Below are 16,085 nucleotides of genomic sequence, written 5' to 3' on the forward strand. Positions count from 1 at the left end.
GAAAGCTAGTACGATGCTGTTGCAGCGCCAACCACCCAGGTTCAAATCCGGCGCTGTCAGTAAGGGGTTTGCATGTTATCTCCGAGTCTGCGTAGGTACCCTCCAGGTGCTCCCGTTTCTTCTCACCCTTCAAAAATCACCAGTTGTAGGTTAATTGGCTCATGGGCCGGAAGGGCCTGTTACTGTGCTGTGTGTCTACATTTAATTTTTTTATATATATATATATATATATATATATATATATATATAGAATTGTTGCATCTAAATAGAAAACAGGGGTGTAAATGAGGGCTTTGGCAGCAGATGAATGAGGCAGGCTTGGTCAGACGATCCCACAGAGGTGGAAACAGTTGGTCTGGAGATGGTGTGGGTGTGTGGCCTGAAGGTTATCTCGACCCGAGATGTGGCACTCACAGACACGGTGTCCAAGGAATCAGCAAAGGAGAGGAACAATACATCCTGACACAGGCAACAATCCACAGCCAAGAAGGGCATGATTGGAGAGTCATAAATCAAAGAGCACACCATGATTGCCTCTGGGCCACGCCGGCTGTTCACTTCATGTCTGATGCCCTGGACACAGTTACTTTGCATTGGTAGATGTTACTATGGCTTTCTTCCTGGCAATGACAGATCAAAGGAACAGAATCCGCTTCTGTGTACAAGGCTGACAGCGCATTAATTAATTGCATTTGACTCTTTTCTAGGTGGGTTCGAGAGTTTCTAAACGATGAAAACCAAGGTCTTAATGTGCTGGTGGATTATCTCTCCTTTGCACAGTGTGCCGTCATGTAAGTAGCCTGAGGAGAGTTATCTGGTATCACACTTGTCCATCTTGGTTGTTTCATGCATCATGTTTTAAATTTTAGTTCTGTTCAAGACTTTATTCTCCGCTTTTCATTTCTTATCTTTGCTGTCCTTCAAATCTTTCAACAACAGAAGTCGGGCACCACAGATGTTAGGAGTGAATGCATTAAAGCAGCCTAAACAATTTAAAGTTCCTTGAATACTCTTGCGGTAAGTGAATTGTGTGGGAATGTGCTCACTTAGCTCTTGGGTGGCCCTTTAACAAGGAGAGGGTGACTTTTCTGCACACCCTGGGCATCTCGTATTTAAACCCCAGAAATTTTCATCTTCCATTGTAAATTGCTGCATCCATCTCTGGCCAAGGTTATCCTGACGCCATGTAGGCGTCACCCTCTGTGAATAGATTGGGGTGCAATCAATCACCAACTGCATTTTGTGCACTTGGGCATCTCGTTTCTGCTGCTGGAGTTTGACCAGAGAGGTTGGCAGGTTCTGGATGAGACTCCAGACTTTAAATGAGACGGTGAAGGGTGCAGGACTGAATGTGAATGGATTAGGTTGCTTAGTTGTCCTCATCTATGAAATACAGTTGCTCCTTCACAGCCAGGTGTGGAGGCAGAGTATCTCCATGTGATCAGATCTGAGAGGATCCAGATGTACAGTAGTTCCATTTATCCATCTTAAACTTCTCACGTGGCTCCTCCACAGCAGACTTCCACGGTTCAGTTAACCTTCTCAGTTTAGTGACATACTTGGAAGTGGATGAATTAGGAGCAGGAGTTGGCTACTTGCCCCCTGGAGAATGATCTGTCATTCAATAAGACCATGGCTGATCTGATTGTAACCTCAATTCTGCATTCCTGTTCACCCCAAGTGACTTTTCACATCTTTGTTTGTCAAGTGCACTATAAACATTCCAAGATGTTGTTTCCACTGCCCTTTGAGGAAAGGAGTTCCAACAACTTGTGACGTGCTGAGAACAATCTATTTGCTTCATCTCTGTCTTAAATAGGTGGCCCTCACTTTTAAACAGCGATTCCTCAGTTCCACCTATTCCCACAAGAGGAAGCAACCTCCCTGCATCCACCCTGTCTGGAACCCTCAGAAAATTGTGTCGAACAAGCCCCCGCTCACCCTTCTAAACTCTAGCAGATACAAGCTCAGCCAATCCAACCTCGTCCTAAGACAAGCTTCTTTGGGTGTAAATCTTAAAGCAGAACATCAAGCCACTGGAGATGTGTGGGGAGTACTGAGACCGTGGGTTCGAATTTTATATGCGGTCACCAGAGACTTCATGACACATTTTCCATGCAGCCCACAAGAGAGAAAGTTTAGAGGTTCTAAATGCGAGCTGATGTTGGCAAAGTTGCTTGGAACTCTTTTTCAGAGGGCCTTTCTAACCACTTGTTTTACCACTGTTTTTAATTTCACCATTGCAGCCACTGTAACTGCGCCTTTTGTGTGTTCGTTGTTTCCATAATGCTGTTTGCCATTCATCTACTGCTGTCATTGTACCAACTTTCCATGTGTCCATATTTTGCATGGCCAAAACTCTCTTGTCCATGGCACCTGTGTGCTTTTTGCTCGTCGGAAATGATCAGCGGGTCGAAATTTGCCTTTATTTGTGCTGGAGTATGTACCCCCTGAAATTTGGTCCCATTAAGCTCAGCTTCTATGACCAGGTGGGGTTTGAGCAGCAATGTCGATTTTGCTGGAAAATTGTCTGCCTTGAACGAGCTCTTGCCAGGCGTGCATCTTGGTGTTTTGTTTTTAAGGCATGACGACAGGGGACAGGTCACGTGTTAGTGCTGGTGTTATGCCAGCAAGGTCCAAAGGTCTTCCAAAATAAAAATACCACCACGACCAGCTTGTGATGTTCCTAAATCCTCACACACCTTTTGCAACCACCACTTCAGCGAATGTTTACTCTTCCTGTGAAGGTAACGGAGGAAGATGCACGAGCTCTTTTGCCCTCACAGGGCCAACATGTTAACTGACTGTGGATGGGGGTGACCAAAAGAGATTTTTGTCCCATTGTGACCTAGGTTTGACTTTGACCATGTGGAGAATGGTGATGATGGTGCACTCGAGAAGTCAAAACCCTGGGGCAGGTCTATAGAAGATTTGCATCAAAGCAATATCCTGCCCCTGGCTTTCAGCAACAGTCTCTCTCGCTCTGCCAGGCAATCTATCCTACGGTATGTACTGCTCAGCTTCTAAAAGACGCCGGGGATGCAATGGGTACCTTGGTTCAGCCACAGAAGGCTCAATATCACCCAATGGCTACCACTCTGCACAAACCTTAACCTGAGACCTGAGTTTAAACCCTACCATGGCAGGTGTGGAATTGAAATTCCATTAATAACCTGAAGTTGGAAAAAGAACTCATCTCGCCAATCACAAAAACTACCTGATTACCGTATATGCGCGTGTGATAGTCGATTTTTGGCCCAAAGTTCTGGTATTTTCCATTTATTGCGTGTAAAGGTTGACCCCCCCCCCCTGTATTTGGCTCCCGATGCCCTGACCGTGAACTCTCACCTCAGCCCCAACTGCCGACTCACCAGAGCTGCCAATGCCCCGACTGCGGACCCTCACCTAACCACCCATCCGAGTTCCTGACCCCTCAACAGAGGATCCTCCCTTTAGCTGCCTGCCCGTCGGAGCTCCTGATGCCCCAACCAGCGATGCTCGCCCCAACCACTCACCCACCAGAGCACCCAATGCCCCAACTGTGGATCCTCACCCTTGGCCGCCCACCCACCAGAGCTCGCAATGCCCCGAACGACACAGGTACTTATCGCGGTCAAAAGTAGTACACGTGTAATAGTCGACCCTCTAAATTTTACACTAAAGATTGGTCCACAAAATTTGACTATTACATGCATTTATACAGTATTGATTTTAAAAAGAAAAATGCTTGGGGTCCATCCGCATCCTCCAGGGGAGGAAATCTGCCGCAGCCAGTGCACTCGTCTGACCTACGTGAGACTTCAGGCTCTCGAAACTGGCTGGCAGGCCTCTCAGATGCAGGCAGCTCACCATCAACCTTCTCAGAGGCAATTAGAGATGGGCAGTAGGTCGACTTTTTCCACTGAGGGAAGGTGAGATACAAACCAGAGGGCATGGGTTAAGGGTGAAAGGGGAAAGGTTTAGGGGGAACTGAGAGGGGTGGGACTGCGGAGCGAGCTGCAGCTGAGGTGGTGAATGTAGGGTCAATTTTAACATGTAATATTTGGACTAGGTACATGGATGGGAGAGGTATGGAAGGCTACGGACTGGGTGCAGGTCAGTGGGACTTGGCAGAAAAATGGTTTGGCCAAGATTAGAAGGGCCGAATGGGACTTTTCAGTACTGTAATGTTCTATGGTTCTAAATACTGGTTTTGGCCTGCGACACCCAATTCCAAAAAGTGAATAATAAATGAGAGGGTTATCGTAGAAAGTTCAGCAGAAGAGCTGTTAGCCTTTTGACAGCCTTTTCAATAAATATTACTGCTGTGGATTTTACCTCAGGCACCTGGGTTCAACTTCGGGCCAGGCTGATGTCACAGTCTTAAAGATTGGCCCTGGGGGCCATCTCCTTCCAGGTCCCAGGGGAACAAAAAAGTTCACTGTACAAAATTCTCCCTATTAACCAGTTTTTTTTTTCCAGAGACCAAATGGTTTTTCTCTGGATTTTCCTTTGTGCTGCTTCTGAATTTGATGGTGCCTCGGATAGGAGGATAAAAGAGGTTTTGCTCTTTCACCTTATCCACACATACTTAGATTACCTGGAGGTGATCCTAGAACTCTGGAGCACAGTACAGACCCTTCAGCCTACAATGTTGTGCCAACCCATGGAAACGTACTCCACAACAATCTAATCCTTCCACACCTCACACGCAGAGCCCTCTATTTTTCTTAAGTCATGTGCCTAAGAGTCTTTTAAATGTCCCTATTGTACTAGCCTTCACCACCATTCCTGGCAATGCATTCCAGACACCCACCACTCTGAGTTTAAAAAAAAACTTGCCCCTGACATCGACCCTAAGCTTTCCTCCAATCAACAGTCTATCGAATCAGTCCAACTAGTCAGTCATTGCATGTCACCAACAGACTGCAGTTGTTTAACAACACAGACCTGTGTCTCAATCACCTGTCTGCAAGGCCCAGCTACAGGGAGCTCTTGCACAATCGTTCTGTGAGCCTGCTCTCCTCTAGCAACTCCACGTCTGTGCTGCAATCAGCCATCCAGTCCTGGCCCTGGCTTTTATTGTTGTGAGTTGGCAAGGGGTAAAGATTTAGCACAAACATCTGGAGCACATATGAGCACGTTGTGAAGCAGATGTGTATTCTGCATGGACACGCCCCATAATTCTCGCTTTCAGGGCATTTCTGTTGGAGAGCAGCAGGGCAAATTAAAGCGAGCGTTTCTTTTTTTTCTCCAACTCTAATTCCAGTTCTGTGTAGCGAAGCAAAATAAACACACTAACTGCAAGAGGATGCATCGGTGATGATCGTGTCACTTTTCCAGCACTAGCAGGGTGACCATCTCAAATCCAAGGCAGAAGAATGAGGAGGCCATACAGCCCTCGTATCTGCTCTGAAGTTTCACAAGATCATGACTGATCTTTTACCTTAACCCTTCATTCCTCCACAAACCCCATTTCCCTTTAAAAAATCTATCACCATCTTGAATTTACTCACTAAGTGAGCCTCTTAGATAAAGAATTCATTTGATTGATTTTTTTTAAAAAGATGTAATTATTCACAAGATGTAGGTTCACGGGCAGTGCCAACATTTATTGTCCATTTGTCATTGACCCAATTGAAGAAGCAGTTAAAAATCAACCGCTGTGATGGGTCTTGAGGTCACATAGAGGCCAGATTTTGAGGGCAGCACGGTTAGTGTAGTGATGAGCGCAACACTGTTACAGCACCAGCGACTCGGGTTCAGATTGGCCGCTGTCTGTGAGGAGTTTGTATGTTCTCCCCGTGTCTGCATGGGTTTTCCCCGGGGGCTTCGGTTTCCTCCCACCATTCAAAACATACCGGGCTTGTAGGTCATTCGGGGGGGGGGGGGGTATTTGGGCGGCACAGGCTCATGGGCTGGAGGAGCCTGTTACCGTGCTGTATTTCTCAAGAAGAAGAATGGGTAGGGACAGCAGATTTCCTTCCCTGAAGAGCAGTAGTAACGTCGAATATTTTCTGTGCGCAGGCCAAGTGGACAAAGGGAAGCCCTTTTCCAGAGCCATAATTGCCTTTTTCGCTTTCCCAAAAGGACTCAGGTCATTAAAGACCCTGAAGCCTTGTCCCGAGTCTCTCGCTTGATTGCTAGAGAGCAGTTGGATGTGGGAGGTCTTGCAGTGAAACCGCCAGTATTTGTCGACAAGGGTTGTGACACGAAACCAATGATCTCATCATTCCCACTCCCAGTCACAATAACTCCTTTAAACGAGTCCATCACCAATCTGAACTTAATGTTCAAAAGACCATGATGAAGTGCTCATAGCATGCAGTGGAACGAGTCCCTCCCACCAATCCACTTGGATCCAAATCCAGGAATATGGGGGGGGGGGGGGGGGCAGGGACATGTTTGGTTATTAAAAGTGGCAATGTTCCTTTAAAGCAGTTTTAATGTAAATTTATGTATGTGTGTGGTGTCTGTATGTTTGGTATGTGTTTATATAAGATCTGTCCAAACTGAAGACAAATGGAGCTATTCTACAATTTATTTCATGCACAAGTTTATGAGGAAAGATTTAATCTTCTCAAGCTATTTGTCACAGCTATTGTACTTCCAGTTTGACAGATCATTTAAAGGGGCAATGCCATTGATCCATTGTGAAGAGGAACCTCACCAGCCCTGAATGTATTGGAAGTGGGTAGGAGTTGAACCATTGCATCCCTGGAATCTTTGCTCCAAAATGTGCTGATAACTTGTCTGCTGCCTCCTGTTTGTGCTGCTAAAGTTTTGTGCTGATTCCTGCATTTCACAGAACACGAGCCCAACGAGATCTCCAGCCGATCAATAAGGAACCATATAACCGGTTGCCTTGGGATTTCCTTCATGTTTAATTTGATTTTTTTTTCTCTCCCTCTCTCTCTCATGTAGGTTTATGGCCTTTTTGGGCTCTGGAGTTATATACTGGGTTTCCCCGGTGACAACTTTCTACTGTACTGAAGTGTTGCATCATGGGCTGGGTGGAGATAGGTCTCCCCAAAATTAGGGGTGCCACGGTGGCGCTGCGGCCTCGCAGCTCCGGAGACCTGGGTTTGATCCTGACCTCCCATGCTGTCTGTGGGGAGCTTGCCTGTTCTCCCGGCGACCGTGCAAGTTTTCACTGGGTGTTCTGGTTTCCTCCCACATCCCGAAGATGGGCGGGCTGTGGATTGATTGATTGCTGTAAACTGGCCCTGGAGGGTGAGAGGGGGGAATGGCAACATGAGAGTAAAATGGGATGAATGTAGTGTTGGGATGGCCTCAGTGGGCTAAGGAGCCTGTTTCCGCACTGTGCATCTCTTAACTGGAGCTGGAAGTGGAGAGAGGGTTTAAACAGATGAAGCTCATTGCATTCTCACTGGGAGAAAGCAGCAGAAATGCACCTCGCCTCCCAACGGTTGCTTCCTCCAGTTAAAGTTCTGACTCTGCCTCCTCCCACTCTCTATCTCCCTCCCCGGCACAAGGAGGGGCAGTGATGTCCTGAGGGTGGATTTCTTTATTGTGTGTTGCTGCCTCAATATCTGCTGGAGTGAACCGCTCTTCAGAAGATGGGACTGTTGGTCCAGCCCTCTCGTGCTCTGAAATGATCCCCTGGCGTTCTATCTCACGAGAGTTGTCAAACTCTCATGGCACTGTGAGCCACTACAAAGTTCCTGCTAATTTGTTCACTTTAGCATCAAGTTTGCGACTATTTTACGGCATTGTTCCCTGTGTGGCAATTTCATTTCTATTTCCTGTGGACCAGGAGACTACGCTTGACCTAAGATGGGCTATCTTCTGTGCAAGTGCATTGATGGCAGTGACAGTTATCCAGCAAAACCAATGATTTATAATGGGTGCAGTAGGCAACATGCACAGGTTCTTGTCAGCCTCTAGGTTCTGGACCCTCCCAGTTGGCCCCAGTAACATCAAGCTGCCTGCAACGTGGGTAGGGATTTCACAGCAAAGTCCAGCCAAAACAGGCACTCAGGTCAGCCACCCGATGGCGTTTTCCCCACAATTCCTCAATTTCAGTGGTAGGGTGCTCAAATGAGCCATCTTTGGAGGTGGGCCTCAAATGGCCACCTTGGCTTCACCATGCAGTTTATAATTGTGGTTTTAGTGTTTGGGATTGTGACACTAAATACCACAAGGTAATTTATGAGCTTCTGTTTTTAACACAGCTTGTATTTTCTCTTCCTGCTCTCTCTATATTGCTTTCCTTCCAACGTGTGCTCATGTTTTAGTGTTTAAGTGCCTTTGGTGCAACAAGGGGGCATATTGCTCAAATGGGTAATTGTCTCACGGGCAGCCGTTTGCCTCTTCCACCGTTGACATGGCATGGGCTGCTGCTTCCTTTAGTGAGCAGGCCTGGAGGCTCTGGGCTTTTACCCTCCTAGTTCAGCATCCATCCCAGTGAAGGTGTGTAATGTGATGAGCCAGGGGAAGAAGCAAAATGGTGCCCAGTCTGACAGTTTTCAGTCTGGTTATTGGGTGCAACAATGAAGAGGGAAGTTGTCCAATCAAATAATCATTTAAAAGAAAAACCCTCCCGAGCATCGTGCATCTCTCTATTTCCAAGCAGTCTTGCAGGAGCATGTGCTAACATCGACACCTCGATAAGTAAGACAGGGCTAGTGTAGATACCTCTCAAGCCATGCACTGTTCAGTTTGTGTGGTTGGCAGCCCACTTAAATCACTGCCTCCACTGCTGGCACACAGTGACTGCAGTGTGTGTCATTTGCAAAGTGCTCTGCAGGTACACACCCACCATCCCTGAGACCCATTACTCTACCAACCAAGAGGGCAAGGGCTTTGGGCATGGGAGCACCACTGCCTGTGGCTTCCCCTCCAAGTCACACACCAGCCTGGCATGGAAATGCCTTGCTGGTCCTTTGTCATTTCAATTTTTTAAATTTTAAATTTAGACCTACAGCTCAATAGCAGACCCAGTTATCGTCGCCCAATTTTACCTAATTGACCTGCAACCCCCGGTATATTTTCAATGGTTGGTGGATATCAGAGCCCCCAGGGAAAACCCACGCAGACACAGGGCGAGCGTTCCAACTCCTTACGGACAGCATGGGATTCAAGCCCAGTCACTGGCGCTGTAACAGCACTACACTAACCATACCGCCCTATTGCAGGTCTAAATCCTGGAGCTCCCTTCCCAACAACACTGTGGGAACAGCTTCACCAGACGACAGCAGGGTTCAAGAAGATGGCTCACCACCACCTTATCAAGCACAGCCTTGCTCGTGATGTCATGGCCTGAGAATGAATGAAGTCGGGCAGCCATCTCCCTTTAAAATTGGGAATTGTTTTATCTGGAGAATAAATGTGGCAAAGGGGTGACGTCACAGAGAAGAGTGCAGTGAAGGGAAGGATGTTGTGAGAGCAGGACAGATTCCACTCTGTAGGTATGGGACAGATATAGGTTCGGACACTCGCCTCGTTTTTAAAAACCATTGGTCTCAGAACTGCTCTGAGCCACGTGTGACCGTTCAATGAAATAATCCAGGGTGAGCATCACCCGCTGGCTCTCGCTTGAGGTGTAACTTGGACAAGTGTCCTATTAGGGTTGGATTCATGCATAATCAGTTTTAGCTGGCTCTGAATATATTCTCAATCTCTGAGACACCTTGGTGGAATTTCTTATGGTTCGCAAAAATTTCTCTTGCGTTCGAGTGCTTTTCCTTTTGTATCGTTGCGTCTGTACCCTGACTGGGAAAACCACAACATCAGAGATGACAGGAAATGACTCAATCTGCTGCTTTTGGGTTGTTCCTGTTTCTCTCATCTGTCTCAGTTTCAAGAACTCCCAATAACTTCTCTCGACATGTGGGCAATTCCTTAGCAAGGCATCAGAAGGCAGGAGCATGAATAATTTAGTTTTATGCTTGTAAAAAGAACCCTTAAATTGTAATCAGCCCAGCCAAATGTAATTGTTGGCTAATCCTGTTTGCTGCTTGGTTTGAATCTTGCTGAAGCCGTGATTTTGGCTCTCTATTCCTTCTCGTACCTTCTCCAATGGGGCTTGGAGAATTTTTCTCAACTTGCAAGAGGAATTAATTTTGGGATTTGTCAAGATGTGGAGCTATTTATTGCCCTTGACATATAATGTTTGAGATTCCAGTGGATTGAGGGATGTATTTATGCAGAATAGAACATAAAACACTATACCACAGTATAGGCCCTTCAGCCCTCGATGTGGTGCCGACCCATATATTCCTACCAAAAAAAGTACTAAACCCTCCTTACCCTGTAACCCTCTATGTTTCTTCCATCCATGTGCCTGTCTAAGAGTCTGTTAAATGCCCCCAATGTTCCAGCCTCCACCACCACCCCCAGCAAAGCATTCCAGGCACCCACGACTCTCTGTGTGTAAAAAAAAAAAACCCAAAAAAACTCACCCCTGACATCTCCCCAAAACTTTCATCTCCTCACTTTGTAGACGTGTCCTCTGGCATTTGCTATTCCTCCCCTAGGAAACAGACGCTGGCTATCCACTCTATCTATGCCTCTCAGAATCTTGTAGACCTCTATCGTCACCTCTCATTGTTCTTCACCCCAAAGAGAAAAGTCCCAGCTCTGCTAACCTTGCCTCATAAGACTTGTTTTCCCAATCCAGGCAACATCCTGGTGAATCTCCTCTGCACCCTCTCCATAGCCTCCACATCCTTCCTGTAATGAGGAGACCAGAACTGAACACAATACTCTTAAGTGTGGTCTCACCAGAGATTTGTAGATTTGTAACATTAGCTCTCAACTCTTGAACTCAATCCCCTTATTAATGAAGCCCAGTGTCCCATAGGCCGCCTTAACTATCCTATCGACCTGCGAGGCAACCATGTGGGGCATATGGATTTGGACCCCAAGGTCCCTCTGTTCTTCCACACTGTTAAGTAACCGACTATTAACCCTGTACTCAGCCTTCTGGTTTGTCCTTCCAAAAAGCATCACCTCACACTTATCTGGATTGAACTCCATTTGCAACTTTTCTGCCCAACTCTGTATCCTGTCCATATGCTCTTGTAATCTTCGGCAGCCTTCAGCTCCACCCACAACTCCTCCAACCTTCGCCTCATCTGCAAACTTACTGACCCGTCTTTCCACCTTTTCATCTGAGTCATTTATAAAAATCCTAATTTCTTCCTCTAACTTTCAATACTCTACCTTTGAGTTTTTGCATTCTCCACTCCTGCATCAGAAAGCCTCGAGTTCAAGACCCACTGCAGCAACTTGAGCACCAGAATCTCAGCTGGCACTGTCAGAGCAGCACTGAGGGAGTGCTGCTTTGTTGAAGGTGCTGCCTTTCAAAAGCGACCTTAAACAGAAGCCTTGCCTGCTCAGATGTGCAGGTCCTTACTATGCCTCTTCAAAGAAGAGGGAATCTTCCTCGTGCCCTGGCCTCATGCAGATTACTCAACAGTTGTCATGTTGCTGTGGGAGCTGGATTTCCAACATTACAGAGTGAACTACATTTTATGGGCATACTGTCCATTTTTGATTGACTGTAAAGGCCTTTGGGATGTCCGGAGGTCACAAAGAATGCTGTGACAATGCAGTCTCTTCAGTTCCTGATTTTGGGAACTCATCCATTGACTCTTAAGCTCTGGAATATCTTCCTGAGGCCTGTGTCTTTTACAAGCTTATTTTATTTCACCTTTGATTTATTGTTCTAGTTTCATAATGCTCCTTTCAAGAATGCTGGGGCATTTTGATATGTTGGAGACACCATGTAAAAGCAAGTTTTCAAATTCTATACATCTAGGGCATCAAAGGAATAGACATCATTGCCCTGTCGCCATCTAGAAAAGGTGTTACCATGGGTATGCCCTGCTGACATTGTTACGGTGAGTATGCGAACTGTCTGTCAGTGACTGGAATAACACTGATTGTCTTCCACAGCTACAGCACTCTGCCTGACAGGAAATTTCTGAAGAATTCCAGACTCGTGAGCCAGAAAGACGATGTTCACGTTTGTATCATGTGCTTGCGGGCTGTAATGAACTATCAGGTATGACAACGCATCTAATTAACTGAAAAATAAATTACATACCAAACAGCAAATTCAGCAAAACCCCCAGTATCCAGCACCTATGGGGATTGGTAGATGCCAGATAGGTGTATTTTCCAGTTGCTTGAGATTGTGGGTTCCATGGGTTGGTGAACTGACTGCTGGGGGTACCAATTTTAAATTTTCATATTTTTTACCTAATTATTTTCCGCGATTTTTTTTTTTGGTTGCTTCACCAGACGGCCGGTTGCTTGAAATCCAGTTAACAGGGATTTTACTGAATACAAGAGCCTGTTTTCAATTCACATTGTATATCATTTCAATGGACCTGTGTTTATTTACAGCAGAGGTTAATTCAGTTTTTAAAAAAAAAGCAGTGACTTTTGAAGATCTAATGATGTCTCCTCCCATCTCTTTCAGTATGGCTTCAATTTAGTTATGTCGCACCCACATGCAGTAAATGAAATCGCACTTAGCCTGAACAACAAAAATCCCAGGTAGGAAACCAGCGCCTTGAGCCTGTTTGTCCACACTCATCATGAATCATCTCTTCATGCCAACACTCTGGCAACTTGCCATTCAATGTGAAGAAAAAATTCTGGCCTTCTCTTACTCAGAAGGTGTCAACTGATATTGGGGGCAAAGGTTCAACAGGTCACTGTTCCTGTTTGATCTTTCTATCCAGTCTTACTCTTTAGGTTGTAGGCTTGGGCAGTTGAACTGGACACATTAGTAAATGTGAGGTTATCCATTTTGGAAAGAAAAATGGAAGATCAAATTATTATTTAAATGGCAAGTGATTGCAGCACGCTGCTGTGCAGAAGGACTTGGGAGTGCTTGTGCATGAATTGCAGAAGGTTGGTTTGCAGGTGCAGCAGGCTACCAAGAAGCCAAATGGAACGTTGGCCGTCATTGCCGGAGGGATTGAATTTAGGAGCAGGGAGGTTCTGCTGCATCTGTACAGGGTCCTGGTGAGGCCGCATCTGGAGAACTGCGTGCAGTTCTGGTCTCCTTACTCGAGGAAGGATGGACTGGCTGTGGAAGCAGTGTAGAGGGGGTTCACCAGGTTGATCCCAGAGATGAGGGGGTTGGCCTATGAGGAGAGATTGAGTCGCCTGGGACTGTACTCACTGAATGAGAGAGAATCTTATAGAAATGTACAAAATTATGAAAGGCGTAGATCAGATAGAGGCAGGTAGGTTGTTCCCATTGGTGGGGGAGACCAGAACAAGGGGACATGGCTTCAAGATCCAGGGGAGTAGATTTAGGACAGAGATGAGGAGGAACTGCTTTTCCAAAAGGTGGGGTGGGGAGGGGGTGGAGTCTGTGTAATTTGCTGCCCATTGAAGCAGTGGAAGCGACTTCAGTAAATATATTTAAGACAAGTTTGGATAGATTTTTACACAGTAGGGGAATGAAGGAATATGGGGAAAAGGCAGGTAGGTGGAGTTGAGCCGATCATCAGATCAGCCATGATCTCATTGAATGGCGGAGCAGGCTCGACGGGCCGGATGGCCGACTCCTGCTCCTAGTTCTCATCTTCTTATGGCCACCGAGCCCACTTGATCATGGTGGAGTGAGATATTGGTAGGCTTCATCTACCATGCGGACCAACGGACAGTGACTGCAGTGCATACTCTCAATAAAATGCACTGCAGTCACTTGCCCAAGATAGTCCAACAGCAATGTCCAAATCCGTGATCTCTCCCACCAAAATGGACAAGGGTGGCAGGGAAACACCACCACCTATGGGTTTCCCTCCTACTCACACACCATCCTCACTTAGAAATGTATCTCCATTCCTTCCTGGACACCGTGTCTAAATTCTGGAGCTCCCTCCCCAACAGCACTGTGGGAGCACCTTCACCAGATGGAATGCACCACCACCACCTTTTCAAGGGCAGTTTGGGATGGGCAATAAATGCCGGCGTTGCTGTAACAGCTTAAAGAAATCATAAGCTGCTACGCGGTTAACGGTTGAAAGTGCAATGTCCTGCTCTTGAGCAGGAAGGAGGGAAATGCCACTCTAGTGTTTCCATGTGAATCACCAAAGTGATTCACAGCTGCGTAATCACGCAGAGATCCTTGGGCTTAACCATCCAGCTATCACAATGGAGAGGACTGGTGAGAATTCTGGTGCTGAGGAGCCACCAATGGGCAAGGCTTCCACTCCTTAAGTAAAAGCACAATGCTGGAGAAACTCAGCAGGTCAAACAGTGCGCTTTATATAGCAAAGATACAAAACAATGTTTCAGGCTTGAACTGTTCAAGATATGAGCAAAATGTAAGCAGGCACCTGAGTTTGGGCATCTGACAACATTTTGTCCATCCCTTAATATAGGGCTCAAGCCCAAAATGTTGGTTCTGTATCTTTATCGTTGCTCTATAAAGGACACTGTTTGACCTGCTGAGTTTCTCCAGTGTTGTGTTTTTACTTCAACCTCGGGGTCTTCGGATGTTCCCGTTTTACTCCCAATCCTTAACTCAGACAATCAACCTCCCCTTCCCCATATTACTGAGTTATTATCTTTCCTTGGATACTTCTACCTTTAATCCTGATCACAAATCTGGCTAAGAAAACAGGAACTAAAATTTTGCAAGATATTTGTGAGTGATCCGGGCAGTGGGGTGGGGGGGGTGTGGGGGGGGGGTGTAGTTAGATGACTTTGCACTGTAGCTCCCAAATCTCTCCTCCGACTGGGGATACTCCCATGTCTAGGCCTACTGGTGACCCACTGAGCCGATGGACACCATAGTTGTACATCAACCCAATGTCATTGTACCGTTGAAATTGATGGCCTTGTTGTATCTGTCATTGATGAAGAAAGGGCCTCTTTATTTTGCAGAACCAAAGCCCTGGTACTGGAGCTCCTAGCAGCGGTCTGCCTTGTGAGAGGAGGGCATGAAATTATTCTTTCTGCATTCGACCATTTCAAAGAGGTACGCGAGGTTTTACTTGCTGACTTCTGCATGTGTAAGGGAATGAGGGTGGAGACTCTGACATCATCCTTCCTGCTACCAATCCTTTCTCCATCGAGAAGGTGGTTGGGAGATGGGTGATGCTGCTGGTCAAATGCATGGCTTGACCATCCCAAAGGGGGATTTCTCCTCTCCCCTGCAGGTTAGCCTATGAGGAGAGAATTGTCTGGGACTGGACTCGCTGGAATTTAGAAGAATGAGAGGGGAGCTTATAGACTCGTATAAAATTATGAAAGGCATAGATCAGATAGAACTAGGTAAGTTGTTCCTATGAATGGAGGACATGAGAACAAGGGGACATGGGCTCAAGATCCAGGTAGTAGATATAGGACCGAGATGAGGAGGAGGAAATGTTTTCCCCAGAGGGGGGTGAATCTGTGGAATTCGCTGCCCATTTAAGCAGTGGAGATGACCTCAGTAAATATATTTAAGACCAGGTTTGGTAGATTTTTACGTAGTTGGGGAATGAAGGGATATGGGGAAAAGGCAGGTCGGTGGAGATGAGCCCGTCGTCAGATCAGCCATGATCTCATCGAATGGTGGACCAGGCTCAACTGACCGAATGGCTGGCTCCTGCTCCTGTTTCTTCTGCTCTTATGTAATTTACAGCAGCCAAATAACCGATCAAGCAGCACACCTTTAGGATATGGAGTGCCTGGGGAGGGGAAGCTCATGAGACCACTGCGAGAACTCATGCAGATGGCTCAGGAGGTCAGGATTGAATCCGGGCCACTGGAGTTGTGAGGTAGCAGTTCTATAAACTTGCTGGGTCACCGTACCACTCTACTGCTTTAGCCTTGTATGAATCAAGAACAATGTCAATGAGTTTTCCCAATTTAACCACTGATGGGGTATGTATTTATTACTTCCCCTCAATTGGACTGCAGCTGGAGGATAGGAAAGACATGAACTTTCTCTCTCCCTCTTTTAGTGAATTGTTTTCATTTCTGCCAAGTAGTAAAAGGTTAAGCCTGACCCTAATCCTCAGTTGAAAGACATCAGATTTTTAATGTGAAGTCGAACAGCTCCAGTCACTGTTAAGGTTAAGTTTAAGGTCATTATTGTTCAGAAAGATATTGGATTGAAAACTGTAGAT

At 46.3% G+C, this 16,085-nt stretch overlaps 1 protein-coding gene across 2 annotated transcripts in view; it reads left to right on the forward strand.

Annotated features, from left to right (window-relative positions):
• The window catches only part of LOC138747473 (formin-like protein 3), a 168,774-nt gene that overhangs the window by 92,702 nt on the left and 59,987 nt on the right, over positions 1-16,085 (forward strand). The window contains exons 5-9 of one of the 2 annotated variants that reach the window (XM_069906721.1): positions 708-791; positions 2,853-3,005; positions 11,902-12,010; positions 12,431-12,507; positions 14,857-14,950. In XM_069906721.1, the coding sequence (XP_069762822.1) occupies positions 708-791; positions 2,853-3,005; positions 11,902-12,010; positions 12,431-12,507; positions 14,857-14,950 (517 nt within the window). The remainder of the gene's footprint in view (positions 1-707; positions 792-2,852; positions 3,006-11,901; positions 12,011-12,430; positions 12,508-14,856; positions 14,951-16,085) is intronic. The other variant, XM_069906719.1, reaches the window with a different exon arrangement.

Source organism: Narcine bancroftii, chromosome 12, assembly GCF_036971445.1.
Source record: "Narcine bancroftii isolate sNarBan1 chromosome 12, sNarBan1.hap1, whole genome shotgun sequence".
Lineage (NCBI taxonomy): Eukaryota > Metazoa > Chordata > Chondrichthyes > Torpediniformes > Narcinidae > Narcine > Narcine bancroftii.